Source organism: Varroa destructor, unplaced genomic scaffold, assembly GCF_002443255.2.
Source record: "Varroa destructor unplaced genomic scaffold, Vdes_3.0 BEIS01000004.1, whole genome shotgun sequence".
Lineage (NCBI taxonomy): Eukaryota > Metazoa > Arthropoda > Arachnida > Mesostigmata > Varroidae > Varroa > Varroa destructor.
Window position 1 is genome coordinate 13,163,424 of NW_019211457.1, and position 22,264 is coordinate 13,185,687.

The following is a 22,264-nucleotide window of genomic DNA, read 5'->3' on the forward strand; positions in this document are numbered from 1 at the left end:
CCAATCCGCTAGGTTTGTAGTCTAATAAATGTTTAGACTTTTATGTCTAAACAGTACTACAGTTAAGTATTGCTTCGGGCGGCTGGCCTCTCCGCCCGATTTTGAATCTACGTGTCTATAAGTTAGTAAGCAAACATGCCACCACCATCATTGCAATAGGTTTGTATTTTATCAGCAAGTTATATCCGCTCTCTATAAGACAGAAATCAGGCAAATTAAAAGATGGGAGTTAGTGAGACCCTATTGTGAGCATAATTCACTATTATTATACCCAATTGTTGATTTCCTGTTGACAAACACATCGAACAATAAGCTGACATTTCATATGTCCTTACTTAAAATAGCTAAAAAAAAAAGTAATAAATAAAAAAATTTGTTCTAGACATTACCAATCATATACGTTATAAATTAATTCGAATAGTTTATCGAATAGAACATCTGAATTATTCATAATGAAATAATCGGAACATTTGTTAATGCACTAAAAATTAACGAAAATTTCTATCGAAAGTAAACTATTCATTCAAAAATTTGGCATTTAACTTCTATATAAATAGTAAAAATAAACAAAGAATAATAATAAAGCTCTTGCTGTTTTTCTAAGCAGTGCGAGTGAATAGGTACCGTGAATCAGTATAAATTATTAGCCAACGAAATATATTTTAATCGTACCACATCGACCCATTTAAAAGGTGTCTTCTTAGAGACCTTCTCACTCAACAGAATGTTGGCACACACCAAGTGCCCATTTGGAGCGGACCAACTAGCTTATATGGGTAGCACCTGAGCACGCCTATTTCATTGTGCTTCCATTTTATTTTTGGTCTTTGTTAGTAAGCGTGTAATTGAGCTGTATTCATGGTTCAATATTGCAGGTTAAACATAATCGTAAATATGAAGATTGATGAGCCGATAAAGAAAAGTGCAAAGAATAAACTAACTGAAAATATTTATTATACGTAGTTGCTTAGAAAAAAGTAAACATTTTTAAGTGAAATCACCGATGATATTAAGACGAGCTCGAGCACGAATACCTTCGTCAGTCACGGCCCTTTACCTGTCGCCCTGATATCACTTAAATCTGATCGGGTCAAACGCGACTCAGTAAGAAAGTTCTTCGTTTACCGCGATCTTTATATATAAGAAAGTCGACATATTCGATGTGCATGGTTAGATTGTGAGGCAATTTTCGTGAATATGTGATGCGGCGCCAAACTGTTGGACCGTTTACGTAGCTACGGCTTTCCTCCCTAAGGCATGAAGCCGCTCCAATTGCACAAACACAAGGATTGATAATGAATTTTTAGCAGCTTCAGGATTAACGTATCAGCATACTTGTCAATATACAAAGCAAAACATTGCTAGCAGATCGTCGGGTTTTTCAATGGTGTTGAAACTTTTAACTGCCAATGCGATTCGATCTGAGTATTTGATCTAATCAAGAAATGCATTACGTCCTTAAAATGTCCTTATTTTACATTATCTACGTCTCGACGTTTTACTTCCGGTATCGTCGTTAAGCATGGTTCCTCCATAAGACAGACAGCTGGCTCCCCGCCATCACAAAACGAAGTCTGCATATGTCTGCGTTCGAACCTATGCCACAACGTACCCCTAAGGTTAGCAGGCAAATACGTTATCCTAGGGACAAATTATCTATAGCAACTGAGCATCGCTCGCATATCATAGACGTTGATGCACTTTAAGGTATTGGTGCTTTGCAGTCGTTAATGCGGCAATAACCTTTTCACAGCTTCGTTTCAATATGAGTTCCTATAATCACAAATAAGGTTGTGCGCCTTAATCGCGATGAATGCTGCGAGGGTGATACCCAGTGAATCGGACAGCGAGGTCACCCCCATTGAAAATTCGCGGGCCTCTGGAGCAATCTGTGAATGGCGAAAAAAAAACTAATAATAATTTTTAGTCTTTTCATTATTATTATTGTTATTATTTGGAGAGCATTTTTTTGTTTATATTTTCCTGTTCTTCTACCCAGATAGCCAAATCGAATCGTTTTCTGTATCCGAATTTGCATTTGCATAATTTTCAACCTTGATATAATTCGCACTGTCTGATGCAAATCGCTGGGTACAATTACATAGAAGTCCACTATGATAAATGCTGTATCTAATAAAGAAGTATTTATATTGTCTTACAGCTGACAATTCTATGCATATGGTATCACTGTTAGTGCTGACCTCTTGTGAAACTTTAAAAAACGTGTTGACGTAGCTGGCCCCACCGAACAGACCCTCAATCACAATGAAGATGGCCACGATGATGATCGAAGGTACGAAACGATAGATGGCCTCGCACGTAAATAGGACAACATTAATAAGTTGTAGAATTGGTAGCACCCACAGTTTGTTAATCTGATACACGTTCACTGATGAGCGAGAAATCAGTACGCCCACCTAGATGTCAAACGTCAGAATAAAAAAGAAACCACATTAAACGTTCTCATTCTACATAACGAATATATTATGCAATTGCGCAATTAAAAAAGCTTCCTTCGACATGCCGTACTACATTTTTACGAGCTCTTATGAGTACCACGGCTGTATGACCTAGGTGAAAAATACACGTTACGCTATACTCATGTACTGTGACTAAGAGTTTCTCCGTTTGTCCGCTTATAACATATTTGCGTTTGTATTTCGTTCCAGGTACGTTAACGAAAGACTCGATCTAAAGCTATGTCGCTGCTCTTACCTGATAGCATACTTGGTACAACCGGTATTGACTCTTTAGGGTTAAGCTATTCTCGAACGTGATCAGCTCCGTCTGTAGGGACAATCCAAACGATATGACATATATTTGAAGAGATTTGACGCGAGCAAACAACGCCGACACATTTGCAATACCTAGTACTATCACATAACCTGCACGCGAGAAAACTCCAATAAATAGTGAACGGAACATGGATTCTCGTAGGCACATGTGGATATTTCATTTGAAAAAAGTACCAGAAGTTAATAAGGTCCTGATTAGAGACACTGACGGAATTCCTAAAAAAAAAGCCGGTCAACCCAACAAAAAATCTCTTTGAATACATGAAAAAGAAGAGATTATAATTAAGCAGATCTTTAAAGATTAAAACAAGCGTCATAGAACAGTAGGGCGAGGTATGATCTTGACGAAAATTACTCTGAAGCTTTAATTTGCAATGAACTGATTAGCTGGTTAACCTTAACACAAGTAGCTATTGCTCGTTTTCGCAATTCTAAGAAAGAAGTGTTGGCCTGCTAATAATGCGAACTTACCAAACCCTGATTGATAAAGTACTCCGCAAAGTAGACGAGCCCAAGTGGGATCATATACTTGAGCAGTGGCTTGATTAGGTTTATTTTTTGGGCCAACGAAAACGTAGGTCCTCGAGGCGCCGCACGGGATCCGCAACAGCCAGTGCCGCTGGCAGCAGAATAGATACCTAAGGGGTTGCCTGATTCGATCGACTGGCGAGGGTGCTCAAGGATAATCCAAAAGCTGTCAATAACAGTTAGACAAGGCAATAAATGAAAATTAAAACAGAGGACGAAAAGAACATGCATATGCTCCTATGTGATAGGGTTGGACCTAACTCGGTTGAGCAGCTTTCTACCTGCCACTCGTGGCACTGTAAACAGAAACCGACGAAGTGGTGCCGAGGGCAAACATTTTTCGAAACAAAGTCGGAGGAAGTGAAACGATCGAAAAAGCTGGGCTTCGTGCTATGGTTTGAACAGTCGTTACTAAAAACAGACGAAAATCGATTTTCAATAAAGTCGATATAAATGCCTTTGCATAACTCGGATCTCGATCCTTGTATTTAACAGAAATCTATAACACTTACGATATTGCAAGTAGAATAGGGATAATAAGCATGACAAGCAAGGTCGCTTCTGGTGAAAGAACGAACGTGATTCCGCAATACAGAGTGGCACCTAGGACACCTGCACCACCGGTGCCTGAAGACCAGGCCGATACAATGTTTCTAGTAAAATTCACAAACGCAGTTTGCAAGATTAAGGGTTAGCTGGCGTAACAAGAGTAGTAAGAGAAATAATAACCGTAATAATGATAATGAACTTACTTGTGGTAATGCGATGAATACTTTAGGAATGTGATTTCTCCAAGTCCACTACTAAGGGATGCTGCTACAACGCCTACAAATGCGAGCCATTTTGCTGGCGATAATGATGTCAGAATGAAACTTCCAGCCGACATCAGGGTCACGATGGCGACAAGTAAACTTTAAAAAAGATTAAACTGTAAATACGTGACATATTATCTATCCTCAATCCTGCGTATAAGTTACCGTCAGAACTACAATTACTATACACTACAGGGTACTGCTATAGTAAAGTTGATGGGTATGCGCCCGAAACGCTTCCTGTTGCGCGGGTGGAATGACCGGAAACAAAGTTTGGCTTTGAGCGGTCTTTTTGAAAAAGCAATGGAAAATACGAATCAAAATAACACAAGTGAACATTTTGCCGTATGATTTCGCTGCTGCATTTTCAATAACGTCTGTGGACAAAATGATGAAAAGAAAGCGAAAACTTAAATACTCACTGCGTATTCGCATTGATAAACGGGCCGCATAACTTAATTAGCAACGCCGGAAAAATGTCAGCCAGAAGAATTGCCTACATGACAGTATAAAAATCAACTATTGAAAAAAGTAACAGGCTATGATATTCAGCCATTGCTAAAATCCAGCAAAAAAGATTACTGATTCTCGTGTGATCCAAGCACGAAATGATCAGACCCGTCATCAAGCTTTCTATTCTAATCTTAGTTAGTCGTTGCTTAACTTGTAAAAAATATATTGGACACAATTTTCGCTTAAGTATGCACATCATAGCAGCATAATTTTTCATATACTATTGGTATAATTTTTTTTTATAGAGATGCTCTGGAAGGTAGCCTATTATAATCATTATTATCCTAGCAGCTAGAAAAAATGTATCAATCAGCGATCCTTTGATTAATACTAAAGAAAATTATAAAGAAGGCGTTCTACTTACGCCAGCTGATTGAGGAGTGCAAACTGGAACGACTGTTTCATTCTGTAAAAAAAAAAAGTATATATATGACGGCATCATTTCTCAGTTGTTTATCCGCATATACATTTAATACATTCGAATGCTAACCGTGGCTGTCGCTCTTTGCAGCAATTAGTTGTCTGACGATTCTATTTACTGATACTTTTGAAAACCTGATTGATACGAACGTTTTTGTAGACAATTGAGTTTTTTTTAAAAAAAAAATTATAATTTCAGTTTGAAAAACTAGCGGGCGTATGGACTGATACTCACATGATTGTTGAATTTGTCAATAATGTCAACGGCGGCCGAAAGCATAACGACATAGGCGTAATTATTGCATAGTCCCAGGAGCCTAGCAGAATCAAGAAGAACCTTAGCAATAATAATAGCAAGAATAGAAATAATTTAAGGGGATAATTTAAAAGTATTAGATCGAAATTCAGCGCGCTGGCAAAATAAACAGGATGGCCTATTCACATAATAAATAATCGATTTTATTTGTATCCGCATTGGCGGGTGCGATCTTTATACATTGCTATTACTGTGTGTCGGCGGGGGGGGGGGGGGGTAAAAAGATTGGCTTAGATATATTGCTTGGTGACTCATCATCTCATGCACCGGTCTATTAATAGATCAGCAAAGGAATCTAAACAGGTACAGTTTTGTAAAGGTTGAAGTTTTGAAGTCAGACTTGTTCGTCACTTGGAGGTTAGACGTCACAAATATATTGTTAAGTCCGAATAAAATTGCGCCAGCCATGCTGCGCCTTAATACGTCCTTGAAATTCGAGTGCCCTTAAACGTTTCAACGAAATGTTAGCATGCGGAAGTTGCCACCTTTCGCAGGGGCTATAAATTTTGAAAAATTTACAAATGCTTGTCAAAAACAAAACCAACAAACAAGTTGCCATCAGAGACTTACCAGAAGGCAATCAGATTCCGAGCTTTATTGCCGCGTCTGTTGTCTGCAAGTAGAAATAGATTGAAATAAACAGTGATGAAATATTCCATTACTAAGTTTCTTAACCCAGTGCCCTTCTAGCATATAGAAAAAAAAACATATTAACAAGGTCGTGGAATGACTAGTCTCGTATAAGTAGTCGGTTTTCGTCGACGTTAAAATTAGCGGTTGGAAAAGCCGGGAACGTCTTTAGCTAAAAACCATGTCGCAAACCGCACTGGCTGGTTCCGCGTTGATTAATGCTACATCATTCCCGTAAATAAATTTCGTCGAAAACAGATATTAATATTTGACTATTTTAATTTAGTGGCACGAACTTTGCCGAGTCCCAACAGGGTGCATGAAAGCGAAGTAGGTGTCGTTACTTAAGACAAGGGCGTTTCATTGTCAGCGCAAATGGAACAGCAAAATTAAATTCAGGAGAGTAATAAATATATCAGACGCGTTGCAAAAAGTAGAGGCCTGACAGGGCAATCCAGAGGGGACGGGAGTATTTAGCCAGGCGGAGAACGTTTCATGTATCACCACCGTGAGATGGTGGTAACGCGTTTGCCAACTAAACTTGGCAACGGGGTTCGAGGTGGTCCAGCTTCGAACTGAGGAGTAACCACACGATTTTTTGTGCTAGAAGAAGCAAGTACCCGATTCAAACAATGCTTCAAAGCAATAGCACCAAATGTAAAACTCGGAACGTTAAAATTCAGATTAACAACGTCTTCCATAGACGGTAAGTGTTCATGTGGCGTTAAAATAAGTTGACTTTTCGCCTGACAGACTTATGCTTGCGAGTCTACTGATCAGGCATGTTATTGTTATTGTATATCGATAAAGAAAAGCAAACATGCTCTATCACATCTCAGTTTGCGAATGGCCGATTCCTTCGGTAACGGTGATCGAGACCTACATTAAATGCTGATGTTGTGTGCAGATACAAACAAGATCACCCTTCAAAGCAATGTCAACATTAGCCACGGAATAATATTCAACTTCAGAGATGTGCATCAGACTTGCTGATTCTTGTTTAGTCCCATAATACCCCGTAGCATAACCCAGACATCGTGAACGTAAATCCTGCCCGATGATACAGCGAACAGTTCACTATGGAGACCGGCAAGGCAAAGGCAAAAACTATTATAGAACAACCAGGTTGGTCCCATCTGGTACTTTGACAGGAAGTTCAGAACTAAATTGCGAAATCTATCAACATCAGACATTTTGCTTAACTTTTGACACGAAGCAGAGTGTAATATTTGTTAAATAAAGAAAAAAAAAAGAGTCAACACGCAGCTTGCCAGCGAAATCAATACCTGAAACGGTCAGCCAAAGGCTATTTTTTGAGAATGATGACCAATACAGTAACGTATAATTTTGATAAACATATTAATCTATTGTAATCGCCGTAGCATTTTGGTTTCAAACGTTTTATATGGGCATAATTTGTGACCGTATATAACATTTTAGGATTAAAGCTATGTCCAAAGTAATACCGTGATGAAGCGATATATTGTATTTTTAGCGATATGCTATGGCATCGATTTCAAAATTTGTCAGTGAACTAATAGGGAACTCGTATTGTGTCTTACTGTGTTGTGGTCGCTAACAAGTCCCTCCACCTGAACGGAACTAAGTGCCGGTCCTACATTACGGATTATGGTTCGTTTCATTATTGCACAAACACGTTTTACGAAACGTGTTCTGCGACATCCTTGCCTGACCCCCGGGACAGAAAAATAAAAATCTCAAGCAAGCGAACCGTAAAAATGTAGGCCAGATGTTACCTAACGATGATTCTGTATCAGTAGGAGCATATAGGGACCTTATTTCTAGCCATTCCTGTTGAGTTGGGCAGACCCGGAATATTTTCACATATCTCCTATTGAAAGGCTTTTCACCATACAGAAACATACAAAACAGCTGTTTTCTGGGTCTATAAAACTGATGCAGTCGTAACCTTTCTAGATGCTTCTGCTTACAGAGAGAGAGCAGCCTATTATTATTATCGATATGACTTTGATTGCCTTTAAAAACGTCTCGACGAATTTGAACGAGCCTAGCATTGAAATGGTGTACATTAAGATTGCTACAACGGCCGTTGCTGTAAGAGTCAGCATTGATTTTCCTATCTACCATTTTTCATCGGCATGACGACCGCCTCTAGTTCTAACACTGAATGGGTTCTGTGGTAAAAGATGCGATGCTCATTCAGACTCTCCAGCTTAGATCTGGCAACTTTATTCCACTGAAAAATACAGATAAGCCGAGCCCAGACTCATTTCCGTTGCCTCGAAGTAACGTTGCACTAATGAAACCTTTATATTGTAAACACAGCATTAGCTCTTGTAAAAGATCAGCTTATGAAAATAAATTAGCAAAAAAATATTGAATAGACGACCATACACAAGGATCACTTGATTCTGATCCCGTCAGCGCATACGGCCATTTCTATGCGACTGGAAGTGTCCTGCGCCGTTAATGGCTCAGCGTCCTCTTATGGTAGTATGCGCTACAGATGCCGAGTGCCTTATCAGGCGATGTAAACGTGTTCATGCTATCACATGATATTATTCTAGCCGTTATTACCTGTTGCGTTTGCCGCAGTAGTCACTGGCTGATCATTTTCGTCGTTTTGGGGCTCCGATAGCAGCCCGAGCAGCCTTTCATCTTCATCGTCGTCGTCTACGTATATCATTATGTGACTAAGCCGTTTGTCCAGATACGTTAAGGATAGCACAAATGCGATCGTGTTGAGCTGTTGTTACTCATTGTCTTTGTATACAAACCGAGTGGCGTTGAGTTGAAGTACAATATCTGATCAGGAGTGTGGACCACCACTTTAGCGCTGCCGGACCAAGCTCTTGCCCATTACTAAGCAGGACAGTGCCCAAAATCGCCTTATTTATTCAGCATTTAGCAGGCTGTGGAGTGGTTACCGAGGGCAATCTCTGGAAGCGGAGACCTGCGTCTTCTCACTCAGTGCAGTGCCTATCTCTGGCTAGTTCCATTACTTCTGTTCACACAGTTGTCGCTGCTAGAGATTCGCACGGCTCGTGAGACTTGGACTCACGCAGGCCCTACTTGCTAGTGATCACGAATTCAGCTCTCGATTCGATGGGTGCGAGTCACGGCCACATTAGCCTAGTTGTACTGTCCAGTGTGATATATATGTAAAAACCTATATGTATATCAGCAGCATTTTAAGTTAGAGTATTTGCCACTGAATTATCACAACTTATGGAAATCAGGTATATATTTACAAAAGCAAGAACGTTCACAAACCACAATGTGGATACAGTTAAGCCAAAACTGCCCGCGCGCACATCGATAAACATTTTTTGTTACGGTTTGCAGAAGAAGAAAGCTTAGCAGTAGTAGAAAAAGCCAGATTAACTTCTTTCTGCTATCTTCGTTCTTGCCTAAGCCCCTAGACTCTACCCGTACAACATTCACTATGGGGGCAGGAGTACCAGCAGGTAAGGGCAAGCACTTCTCGTGTCTCCTTCTTTCCTAATGGGTTGCACAACAAATGGCAAACTTAAATAGAACCGAATTAGTGTTACAGATTCACTTGAGCGTTCCTCAACAATGAACATCTCTAGCAGACGCAGACTATGAAATGGATGGGAACTCTCGTAGATACGAGATGGCGCAGTGACAACAGGTTTGCCTTCGAGACTTGAGGATGCATGATTGAATGGTCTGGTGCGAAGTGGACATAGATGGCTCGTTTCGTACCGGAAGAAGTCATCAGCCGTCCGTAGTAATGCTAGCGAAGATAGTGCCAAACTCAGGACTTCACGCGTTCATTTTAGATAAACACTCGCACAATCTTTATAACCCACCACCTTCTATTGAAGTACAGCTGATACACAGTTGTTTGTTTTCAGACAGTTAGCTTCCTATGGACTATTGCTTTGCTTGGCGTTTTGATCACACTTCTATCTACCAATTTTATGTGACAACACTAAATGCAGGTGTTGGCTGCAACACCTGTCAATCTAAGCATGCTCAAGATAGTAAAAACTACCGCCGAACAGCGTCCTCCCCACAACTGAACGGAAAACTCACTTGCACATTATTGGAGCAGTGGCTACTTGATGGGGCAATGATATGTGGTTGCTGTGCGTCAGCGACCGTCAGTGTCAGTGTCTACCGTGTTAGTTGCTACCCGCAAAGAGAGAATGTGTTTGTGGCCGTTCGGCTAAACATCGGCGTACCGCTGCTCACGATCACGGACGGAACCAAGTCGTCGTTAGCGCCAATAACTTTGCCGGTCAGTCACCGCGCAACTGTAGTCCGCGGTGCCAAGCTGTTCAAAGCGTCCGTCTGCTTTTGGCCCCTCCGTTTATTGTTGGTACTGCTTCATTGGGATAGCTACTGGTACAACGCTGATCGACGTAACGCATGCATACTCGTTGTCGCACGATGAGCGTCGTCATTGATGCGGTTGAATCGAAACGACCGATAGAGAAAAAGGACCGTAGCAACAAGTACTTACTATCAGTGGAAACCCGGAAGATATGTCGTCAACAGTGATAGGCTGGTAACAAAGTTGCGCAAATTCGCAGTGATTAATACAGAATCGACTAATAGTCGTAATTACAATCGTTGTGACATCCTTTTACTGTCTTTTCACGACTTTTCTGTAAAAAATATAACATTTTTGAAAAAAAATGGTGCCCTACCTGCAGTGTGATAAATAATCGCTAATAGAGCAATGGAATAAAATACTCGGGGATAAGTACACAGTTGATTTTTCCGGAAATCATTATGGTAAACCACCTTGCTTGAATTATCGGCTACTTATAGCTTGATATACGAATTTTTGATGAATTTGGCCGGCAATGATGATGACAGCCCCACTGATTGCAATAGACGATGTCAGACGAAAAGGTTTTCCAGCAGGCTTGCTGCTATATTTTTCAAAAGGAGATAATTTTCTTGCATCCATGTAAGGTAATGATATTCATAAAGCAACGTTACGCTTCTTAGGCTTTCATGGCATTCCATATGTTCCCACACCGGTTCCTCTTGGGCATGAGCTGCAGTCTGAGGGCTGATAAAAATGGAGAAAAAATAAACATCTATACGCCTATTTTACTGCACATTTACACCACTACGAAATTAAGTCATTTTGTTTTGGCATTAAGGAAAGCATTTCAAAGTCGTTGAAAGTATTAACACGGTATTTGTGGTACAAAGTCGCTCTGAACAAATCTCTGTTCTATTCTCGAAGCCACCGCGCCTTGCATACCGTGGTCTACATCGTGTTATAGTAATACGCCTAATAGGCCGACCATGAACGATCCTATATAAAAGGGAACTATAACGGAATTAGGAGCTGGGAGAATATATATGATTGAAGCAGCCGTATACATTTTCTGCATGCGTATAATGAAATACTAATTAAACGCTGACCTTGAAGCTGTCTAGTCGATCTACCGGTAAGTAACGCCTACTAAGCCATACAACAACAATTGACAAGGTAGTATTATAATAAGTTACCTATTGTGTATTATACTATTCAGGACAAACAAGTAGCAATAACATGTTAAAAACAGCTTGCCGTGACAAAAGAGACCTAGCTCACTTATTCAAACAAGACATTTTTAAGCAAAAACACTATATATAAACACTAATAAAAAGCTATTTCATCATACGTTTTGTTTAGAAAATCTATATTTTCTGATGCATTGCATTATCTAGTAGAGCTAGCGCGGTTCGGATGTTTTTTAACGCTTATTTAAGATGAATGCAAAAGTGATCAATCTAAAATGCTATTAAGGTTACTAGCGTCGATCAATTCGACCATTTGCAACCTTCTTCTTAATTATTTCCGTTATTTTCATGCATTATGTGCATGTATATATGTATATGATCTGATTTATAATTATGTAGCATCGCTATAAACTATATGTAGAAGCTTGTAGCGTACGAACGGTTACTGTTATATTTATTCTTGCTATAATGATGTAGACTTTTAATAATCTCAGATGAGGCGAACATAATTAAAAAAAATTAAGGAAATCAAGACTGTATATATTGAAGCATAAGTTGGCGTTCCACTTAGGCCAATCAAAAGTACCGTGGATGCATTTCTGTTCACATCAAAGCACAGGCATTTAGCTACAAGGAAACGTGACACAGTTAGCAGATTATATTTTTGGCACAAACAATCGAATCCGACGACTTTTAGCGCGCCAATTTTGAAAGAGAACCTTTTAAAAAATCCATTGCAAATTCGATATAATCAGTTGGTTACCTTTGGTCTTATAATCCTGGGAGTCATTCTTGGTCGGCTCCATGACGCTCCTTCCAAAACTGATCAGCTTTATAGTCTCCCTCTGTTTCTTTTAATAATTTTTTTTTGTAGGTTTATTGTCTAGTACACTACCGGTGTAATTATTGACGATATATTCAACAGTCCGCGGAGTATACCACTTTTCGCGCCAATTTACATAAAGGAAAGTTTACACACAAAAGAAATTGTTCCATAAACCAAATCATCTCGCACTGCACTATCATATTTTCATAGCAGGAAATTACGTGTCATTTCTAAAAAAGAATCAACATTTACTTATAATCAACTTGGCATACTCTGAGATGCTCATTGTTTTGTCTACTTGCGGCTGACTTCACACGGAAGGTTCCTGTTTCAAGGACCGCCGCAGCGATCGAATGCAACCCGCTTTTGGATAGACATACTTAAGTCTATTATGCCCTTTTGGACTATTGAAAGGTAGACTAGAACCAGCATGTCTAGTAAACGAGTGTGCTTGGTTTTAGTTTAAGCAGAGGGTAACGTAGTTTTAATGCTGAACGGGCGCCGTTGTGAGAGAATTTTTACAACTATTAACGATTAGATGATAAATATCTAACTGTTCAAAACAGCCATCTGGAAAATATCTCCAGCCACAATCCAGCTACAGTATTTCACGTGGCCGTAGACAAAAAGACCACTTTTCATGAAATAAGCTTACTATGGGCTATTCTTTGAGGTTGTGTTAATGTGTTGATGTCAAAGACACCCGGATCGAAGCTGTCGTCGCCGCCGCTGAAGAATTAACCACTGACGTCATGGAAGCTCCACGTGAATCGATGCAAGATGCGCGGCCTTTCACTGTGGCTGTGCTTTGTCAGGTCAAAGTTCATTTGGCAGTTTGAAAGGCTGCATTTTACTTCTGTACTAGATATAATAATTAATAGGCCTTTAAAAAAGTCGATCAAGCAGAGTTTGTTTTTAGAAACAAAGCTTGACTATTCTCAGGGTATATTCATGTATAGTTCTTCAAAACGCGCTGACGATTTTATTAGTAAATAATACCCGCATCAGCATGGTCTATATTTTTAAGCCTTGCCTTTAGAGGCCATACTGCAATTGTCTCAATCTCGAAAAAGTCATTCCTTTTAGTCGACCCTCGGGTGCCTCATAAGTTCCAACTCTGAAGTCTCTTAATGTACTACTGTTATGAGAGTTGTAAGACGCGCACACTCGGACCCGTAGCCACGCAAACTCCATATATGTCCTTTCGGCTTTGTATCGTTCCCCCCTATAAATAAACAAAACAAAAGTACTGTACAACCGCATTGTATAATTAAAGCTCAGGAGTTTGCTTGTTATGATCTCCATGACAATATGACTTTAGCGTTCACGCGAGGTTCAAAGCCTCCAGCCTTTTCTTAAGAGCCTTCTTCTTAAGAGCCTGATTCTAAGTATTCGTGAAGGCATTTTAAGGAAGTGGTGTGATGGCCTAGTCTCACATCAATGGAAACTCAGCGGCCAGTTTAAATGAAACCTGGTACACTACGTTGATTCCAGCTTCCATCAGGAGTCAACGGCTGAATCAAAGTGACTCAGATTAGCCCAGAAACGAGCTTGCAGTTTTTCAGAAAAAAAATCTTCTAATTCAAATCAGATTTTTTATGTATGAAGATCTACTTACCCCTAAGTGAGCAATACTAAATAGTTTTTAAGAATATTTACTCGGACTTTACTAGCCTAGCTCCTGCCTCTGGGAAATTTTAGCTAGGATTTTTTTCATCTAGGCAGATATTCTTAATATGGAACATAAAAGCCACAATATAATGCAGCTAATCAATGGCTACTGAAAAATTTTTTCCATAACTGAGTCTCAGCTGTTTCTCTGTACCTCCATTAAGCACTAACTTAAGGCTCCAAGATGCTAAGAAGCTCACCATGAAACATAGACTATCTTCACCATCCCTTTAACTGTTTGGATTTTGACTGAAAATTGTGTTTATATCAGCTGATGTGTTCGTAACTTGGTAGGTAAACGCCTTACCACTGCAGCATTGGATAGTCATTAATAACGGATAATTCGTTTGTTTGTCCTGTGATTGTAGTAATAGTGACGAGAATATGGGAACTTTTTGCTTCTGTATAATGGATTATCTGCGCTTAAACAGAGTTGCGGGTTGTGACCTGAAGTGCATATCCCTATAAGCAGTTGATACCGAATGTCACAGTCCATTATTGCAAAAGTACTCAACTCTAGTTTTTGATTGTTTCCGTAACATGTGTTAAAGACAGTAACGTGTATTGAAAAGGGTGAAGATACTAGATGAAAGAAAATCTACAAACAGTTATTAAACATCACCTAATGTATTGAAAAAAATTGTATAGAAATCTGTACAGCATTGTGTGCTTTGTTACTGCATGGCATTATTGCGTCATTGTAGCGTCATAGGGCCCATCAAACTATGTTTCGTCTCCTGTTGGATTATACCACTTTTCGGACACCCTGTTACAGTACTAAGAGCTGTGATGTCAGCCATCTTTGACCGCACCGCACTCATAGGTGACCAACATAAGCAACGGACCAGAAATCGTTGATGAATGGGGCAAGTCAATGAAAAAAAAGACCAAATGAGACCAAATAAAAAAATTGAGAAAATAGGTTCGCGAAGCTTCTTTATTCTGATCACGTGAGAGCGTTACCGAAATGTTCTTCAATAGATAGTACTTCATGCCAAATATGCAACCCATTCTGATGCTTGTCCATAACGAACTCGAGTAAGTAATCACTTCTCATTCTTCAATCAATGAAAAGATGTGAGGGTACTAAGAAGAGTCATACCTGAAAGCAAAGTCACTTCAAACAGTAATAAGGGCGCGAAAATCGCATTAAGGACCACGAAAGTTGTTCAGTTGATGTTCTGCTACGAGGATTACCATCCGACTCAGAGAAGTCCAAAGCTTAGTTCTGAATCAAATCGAGCGTTACGCAAATTTGTGTGGAGTTAAGCAGTGATTGTAGGAAATGGATAGGGTCTCTCAGCGACAGCTAGTCGACACCGCGAGTTGTACTTCAGAACAATTTTAACAATCTGAAGATCTATCCTTATTATATATAGATCTGATTTTATTGATAAATCATCAGATGCACACCACGCCAGAGTTAGCCAGGTTCGTGGACATCTGCAGTGACTACTAGCTACGCTTCAGACAAGACAGAGCTGTCCAATAAAATGTAATAGAATTGAGCCAAACCGCAATATTAGCGTTATTATTTTATTTAGGAATAAGCCAGAACTCGCAGCTTTGGCTCACCGTTGGCGTGGAGACCTTCAAAGACAGCCAATCTGACACCATTGGACGCACTTCAGAGCAATTCAAGCCATCCTAAGGGAAAATAATGACTTCATTTCTAAATCATAAAGTGTGGCCTCATTTTGCCACTTTTACGAAGGTTCTCAACGATACCTAAACCAATATAGCTAGCCGGATCTCAAAGCAGTCTGAATGATCTGAAGTAACACAAGTAAACGACCTGAGTAATATTGACATATCCTAAAGTGCAAATCGCTTTGATTTGCTCGGTTATGGTACAACCTGACGGCATCAGCTCGTTAGAGATAGGCTCAGAGCCACCACGGGCCAAGATTCGTAAAGAAGACAATGGACAAAATACAAGCTCTCGATATCTCGGTAACCTATTAAGGAAGTCCGAACAAGGTAGAGAAGTTGCATGAAGCTCCTCCCTGTTTTGGACGAAAACGAACATCAATCGTTATGATGCTTCTCGGCGCTGAATGAAAGGTCTGTACTGTCTACATGGCGCCAAGAAAATGTCCCGTTGCATTGAAGCATCCTTACCGAACAATGTTTGCAAAAAAATATGTAATTAGCGGCTATTACGTCGGCGCGGTGGCTTGGACGGCAAATCCAATGGTTATTAGAATCGAACGATCGCTGGTTGAAGCGCGAAAGCGGAGTGAAATAACGCATGTGGCATGTAGGATCTGCGTTAATTCTGAACTTGCGCTGTTCTCTTTCAAAACACGCGCGAGAGAACCATGCGTAAGCGAGGGATTACCATAGATTGGCGGCAGCTGATCGCGTAGCAGACGAAATCCCCCGTGTTGGAGTACAGCCTATTGTAAGATTACTAAGTCATGTTCTCATACATTGTGCTGAGACTTAGACTTCATCGGTGAGGGAGCGCTTTTTAAGGTTCTTCCATATGGTTGCTGTCGAAGACAAGCAATCCACTGAAAAAGGGTTCGTACAGCGACGTAACTCAAATACGGCGACGGACTACAACTGATTATGGGCTTAAAAAAGATGTACTTGCCTTGAGCGCGCTTTATCAGTTATGAAACTTGGGGGTTTCACGAAACACATAGTTTATAAGTAAAAATCAATGAATGTATGTGCCAAATGATAAACCAATGACACGCAGCTCTGTTCTTGCATTCGATGTCATACTATAAAACGTATTCGAGAGATTAAACCTGTAATTGGTAAACTTTAGAAAGAAGCCTATATTGTGTAAAGCTGAGAGAAATATAAATTTCCCTAATATATTTGTAACGACAAAAGAGCGTTATTTCACTCAAAAATAATCGAATAATTAGATATGACTAGGACAGTCATTTCGAACAATAGAAAACAGCGGTGTCGTTGTATCTATCGATAAAAATCCTTCATTTCCTCAACGAAAGAACCTAGACTATGACACGGGTTTCAAAGAGAATGACCGTGATCCGTATGGCTGTAGTTTGTTAAGTGCCCAAATCATATATTCGCACAATAACATTTTCTAGGTAGAATGGAGTACCAGTGGTGGTAAGATTATCCTGTGGGTACAGATATCTTGTATGGAATGAAACCTGGCTGTCCTGGATCACGTTCTCCAACGAAAACAAACCACGCTTACATGTGCACATTTTGCGTAAAAAATTAGCTCTAAAGCAATTCGTGGTAATGATGTCTGCTGAACACAACCTCTATCTCGAGGTCTGTACAAGCGATGATTTATCTCGGCTCGAACATTTGCAGGCCGTTTTCGTATGCTGTGCTTTGCTCGAATATGGCTGCGCTGATATAATTTTAAGCACTATCACGGTCAAATTATCGCTGCAGCTCACCGAATGCAGCCTTTAAATGTTGAGTCTATTTGAGTGCACTTAATTTGAACTTTGAATCAATATAAAACATATGAAAGTTGTTGATGAGAACACCAAAACTTGTTTACACAAGTTCAACAATAACAACGGAAGACTGTACTCTCAGTGAATTAAGGCGGAACTAGTGAAGGATATACATCCATAACCGGTTGTTATCTTCATGTTATTATGCCTTCATTCCGACGGTCCTCAACCAGACCTCCATCCGTGTGGTTTCTCTACTTTGATTCTAGGTTGCGTTTTTTGAGTAGTAAGGATTGTAATCTAGTTTTTAGTTATTGTCCTAATTTTCGGCTATTGATTTCATCTAGTAAGTTAGCGTGAGCTTGACTAAAAAAAATCGAAAATGTAAAGCCCTTATGATATTACCGAAGATGACAAGCGTATCGACCCGGTTGTCTATACACAGACTAGTAAATCACTTTGAAACATATCGATTCTTGTAGTTAGCACGTGCTTTAAACGGTACTATCGGACGCTTCTACCGTACTCACAGGTAATAATATAAATATCGACATTTTCGTAACCGTTATTAAATTCGTCCGGCTCTATTCAACAGCGCCTCCCGTGTATTATTTGATTGTGTCGAGTCTTTAAATAATGTATATTTCATCTAAAATCCGCTTAAGCATTTTTCTCAGCATTCATTACATTCATATATACATATATGTATATATATATATATATATATATATATACGAAAACGTCTTTAACTTTTAAAATCGTGATCGTATTTCTTCCTTTAAGTTGTCTACTTGACAACTGATGTAACACGATGGGGTATGTTTGGATGGCAAGGTCGAAGTGCCGAGAAGTACGATGCCAAAATTTAATTAACGGTGCTGGAACCGTATCATGACACCTAGTAATAAGATGTCTAGAACGGATCTAGGTTGTTTCGCGCTTGACTGGCTCATCAGCGGACTGAAAAGACATCGTTTAATGCCAGTAACACCGGTGATATACCTTCAAATATTAAATTTAACTGATAATTGCCTGTAAAAAACGGAAATCGGTGCCTAGATTCGTCTCGATCTTCCCTTCTAGTTAAAGATCCTCAATAGGCCGTCAAACACATAGTTCAGCTTTCTTGTGTTTCGTTTCTAACTAGTCAATTCATCTGTTGAAACGATAAGGAATTCATGTGTATTTCATTTGCGTCATTTAACATTACCTCTTACAAACGAGGTAGAACAGAGTCGCTCCATGACATAAATATTACGATATGATATTTTAGAGATAAGGTACTTGACGTCAATTTTGACATCTCGATTCGAAATTCTGACGATAAAAATTGCCCGTGGGCATTCTCGATGTTAACAACTCGACCTCTAAGACATCCTTTAGGTTTTCCCGAATCCCTTGATATTTCCCACCGTTCATTATCCGCATACAAACATACATATGTTTTTACTTCTAGGTGTCAATCTTACCTGAGATATCGTCCGATTCCTCATCTTCGATATCTGCATTGACAAAACTCTGTTTGTCCTTTAGTGAATAAGCGGTGGTCGCTAGCGCTTCACCCATGTTTTTTTCTAGGTTGCTCAGTTTCACAGCAAACAAATCTAACTCTTGAATATTGACGGCGGCACCTAGAAATTCGCTGAGCCTAGTTATCAGGTGCAGTGTAGGTAACAAAATACGATGTAAATACACTGTGAACGATGGCTCGATTTTAGCACGGACTTCGATGGTAGCACGGGAACGGTTCACTAGTAATACGGAAACTTTTTGCAGCTTCACGGACAAACTGTCTGCCTGATTAAAGGCGCGTCGTTTAAGAAAAGATGAACTGCTGAATATCAGGAAAAAGGTCGTTGATAATGTCGAGTCCCTAAAAACGTAGAGAATTTAATTTTACTTAAATGTCATAATGGATGAGATTAATACCTTTCTACACCCGTTGTGTCGTATATGTCTGTACAAGTTATAATGCACCAAGTAACTAATAAACATAATTTGACTAACTTATCACAGTGGATGGACACATACACTCGGGTGCAACTATGAAGTCGAGTGAATTGAACAAGTCTATATTGGTTCTCCATAGTGTGATCGTATGCTTCCTCAAAACGGAAACCATTGTATAGCTTGCCCGCGTAGTTTTACTTACATTAGGATTTATTTACACTATCTGTGTGAGTTTTGGGGGAGGACAACAATGTTGCTTCAGAGTGAACTCTGATGGATTCCGTATTCGTTAGCATGTAATTGAAAAGCTAAACGTTCTGGGTATTCTACTGTAATACAGTTTAAAGTAGAATTTACATCTTGGAATACGTTTAGCGGTTTTTGTGCGACTCGTTTCGACAGGGTTTCTCACTATAGTGCATAAAAACTTCACACGTCTGCGTCTGCTTGTCTCTAGATTAATATTTGTTCGCTTATTGTTCCAGCATATTTTTTGTATCGTTTTTTCGTTATTAAAAATCATACACCTGACAGCCGGGCACATAGTCTCAGTAAAATCTGATAAAACGATTTAATTAATAGTATGCTTGCAAGGCTGCCCAACGGCGTATCTGATTGTGTTAATACGATGCCAGTTTGCCGTTATAATAAACTAGACAGCTATGTTCTCAAAACGGTGGCCAATCTCCTTCTATCATAGAATATTCCCTGTTAACACTGATAGCTAGTTTCAGTCGCTTTTTTGCTCACCTAGCAGACATGATTTCTCTCAAATTTTTAGCACAGTAGTTTTCATGGCAAGCTTCATGTATTTTAGGTTGTTTAACGGAATCATATTAATTGACTCTGAGCTTGTCAACCTATACTGTATCCCAATATGCCAGCCGCCTCCTAACTAAGAGCAGAGCATTCGTGTCGATGTAACAATGGATCTCGTATTGCTCTTTAGACCACAAAGAAAATGTTCAAGTCTAATTGAATAGTCGAGTTCTTATTTCATCATTTTGATTTCAGGGAATCCATCACGCGCATGAGGAAACGAATAAGCAACTGCTGAAACCATTCGTTAGCCTTCGCAACTATCTTGAAGGCGCTTACGTTTCATATGCGTTTACCACAGAAGCATGCGCAGTAGAGTCCATTACCAGCACCGTAACTCCTAACGCCTTTTCTGCTATTTGGCGTCCCAGCAAACATCCACTTTGTTCTAAAACATTTTCATTGCTTCTGCCTATCTGTATAGGTTGTTAGGAGAGGTCCATTGCACGACTCAGGCTCCGGAACGCTTACTGCCCGAGACTGTTCGTTGTTTCACCTTAATATCGTCCTTTGTGATGCCAGTCACCATTATTGTCGTTTGTCCTATATTAGCCAGGATCCAGTGTACAAATGTACGTCGTTATTTCCAGAGGGAATTCAGTAACAGTTTTTACTGCGTTTAGTGCTATTACTGTCGTTAAGTAACAATTAGAAACCGCGTTACCTGTTCAACCACTGCCGTCGACCAGAAACATCGCTAAGTACAGTTTGTGTACATAGGGTCAAAACTGCAATCACCGAATAATTCGAAACAATCGAAGTTTGGTGGAAGCAGAAGTTTACGTTTCGACGACAACGTTTATCGCGTCCAATACAGACTGATCCCTCCGTCTTCGCTAGTTGCACGGTCTATTCGAAGCAGCTGCGATACACGTGCGCTTCAGGTACTTGTTGCTTGTTGGCATAGTTTTTCATCTCTCTTACCGTGCATCCAATATTAATACTATTCTTTGCTTCGTCGGCTTCAGATCACAGTAGAAACAGCCCTTGCTATCCTATTCTCCTATTATTAACACAGTAAGCATGTGCTTGTTATTTTTAAACAGCCGTAGATAAAATTGTTCTTGACTTCCAAGTGAGACAAAAATTATTTTTAAAAACAAAGAAATAACTTTTTTAAACATATTTTATATATAGGTTGCATGAAACTCGAAGTATATATATCTCGAGACTACATAATCAATTAACATTTATCCTGATGAATACTTACAATTCGAAGATACGCTGGTATGAGCTTTTAACGCGGGCAGAAACCACGGGTAAGCAATATCTACCGTTCGAGTTGTCGATGGGTATGTGATTGAGACAGCTCGAAATTAATTAAATTAGCGATTCCGCTCGACAAAAATCGTCTTATACGATTGCTATGTTCATCACAACTTACCTTACACACATCAAACTGTTTCTTTCCTACACTTTTATTGAATCCTTATAGAAACTGTGTAACTTTCATATCACGTTGGACACAAGCGTCCATCTCTCGTCATTCAGCTTGAAAGCGCTTTCAGGCGGACAGCCTTGCTAAATGCTAAATTCATTTAAATCACGGTTAATCTCGAAAAGATTATGGTGGAGATTTTTGCACCGATGGAAGCAATGTATCTTTGCTCAAACACCTAGCTTAACGATTCACGGTGCTCCGTAAAATGAAAAAACGTATTTGCTATACATCGAATCGAAAGGAGGCATCTGATCCAATGCATCACTTGCATTAAGTGCTTTCCGGCTTGCCTACTTGATTGCAAAGGCCATCTTTATGCTAGGATCACCTTAGTGCTTATTCGTTTAACTATAAAACATGGCGTCAGTTGACGGAATACAGTATTGGTTTAAGGAACCTATGATTTAATATACGATATACATGTACCTACCACAGATGGTTATATTTATTTACAGTGAATGATAGACATTTTAATGGCAAATTAAAGTCGAAACTGTTCTAGCCATTCAATCGACATATCCACTCGAAACTTTGGCTTTAAGAAACATTGTGTGGGAGAACAATGGGACTAAACATGACTTTAAACGTCTTCTACGTGAAGTTTCGCCTGTAAACAAAAAAATGTTTCAAATTATATATAAGCAGCTAATTATATTCTATTTCCGGGTTA

The 22,264-nt window shown here is 39.5% G+C and overlaps 1 protein-coding gene across 4 annotated transcripts; it reads right to left on the reverse strand.

Moving 5' to 3' along the window:
- Positions 1-932: 932 nt before the first annotated feature.
- Positions 933-21,739, reverse strand: Cln3 (CLN3 lysosomal/endosomal transmembrane protein, battenin). 4 transcript variants are annotated; one of them, XM_022803317.2, is made up of 13 exons: positions 20,818-20,960; positions 20,433-20,696; positions 18,854-19,257; positions 5,955-5,997; positions 5,304-5,385; positions 5,013-5,054; positions 4,558-4,631; positions 4,076-4,234; positions 3,836-3,976; positions 3,267-3,489; positions 2,716-2,787; positions 2,202-2,417; positions 933-1,889 (listed from the first exon to the last, which is right to left on the reverse strand). In XM_022803317.2, exons 2-13 carry the CDS (start codon positions 20,474-20,476, stop codon positions 1,761-1,763), a joined length of 1,629 nt encoding a protein of 542 aa, XP_022659052.1. In that variant the 5' UTR covers positions 20,477-20,696; positions 20,818-20,960; the 3' UTR covers positions 933-1,760. The 4 variants fall into 4 exon arrangements, with proteins under 4 accessions (XP_022659052.1, XP_022659054.1, XP_022659058.1 ...); XM_022803319.2 differs by lacking the exons at positions 20,433-20,696; positions 20,818-20,960 and adding an exon at positions 21,538-21,739; XM_022803323.2 differs by lacking the exons at positions 18,854-19,257; positions 20,433-20,696; positions 20,818-20,960 and adding an exon at positions 12,253-12,767.
- Between the last annotated feature and the right edge of the window lie 525 nt (positions 21,740-22,264).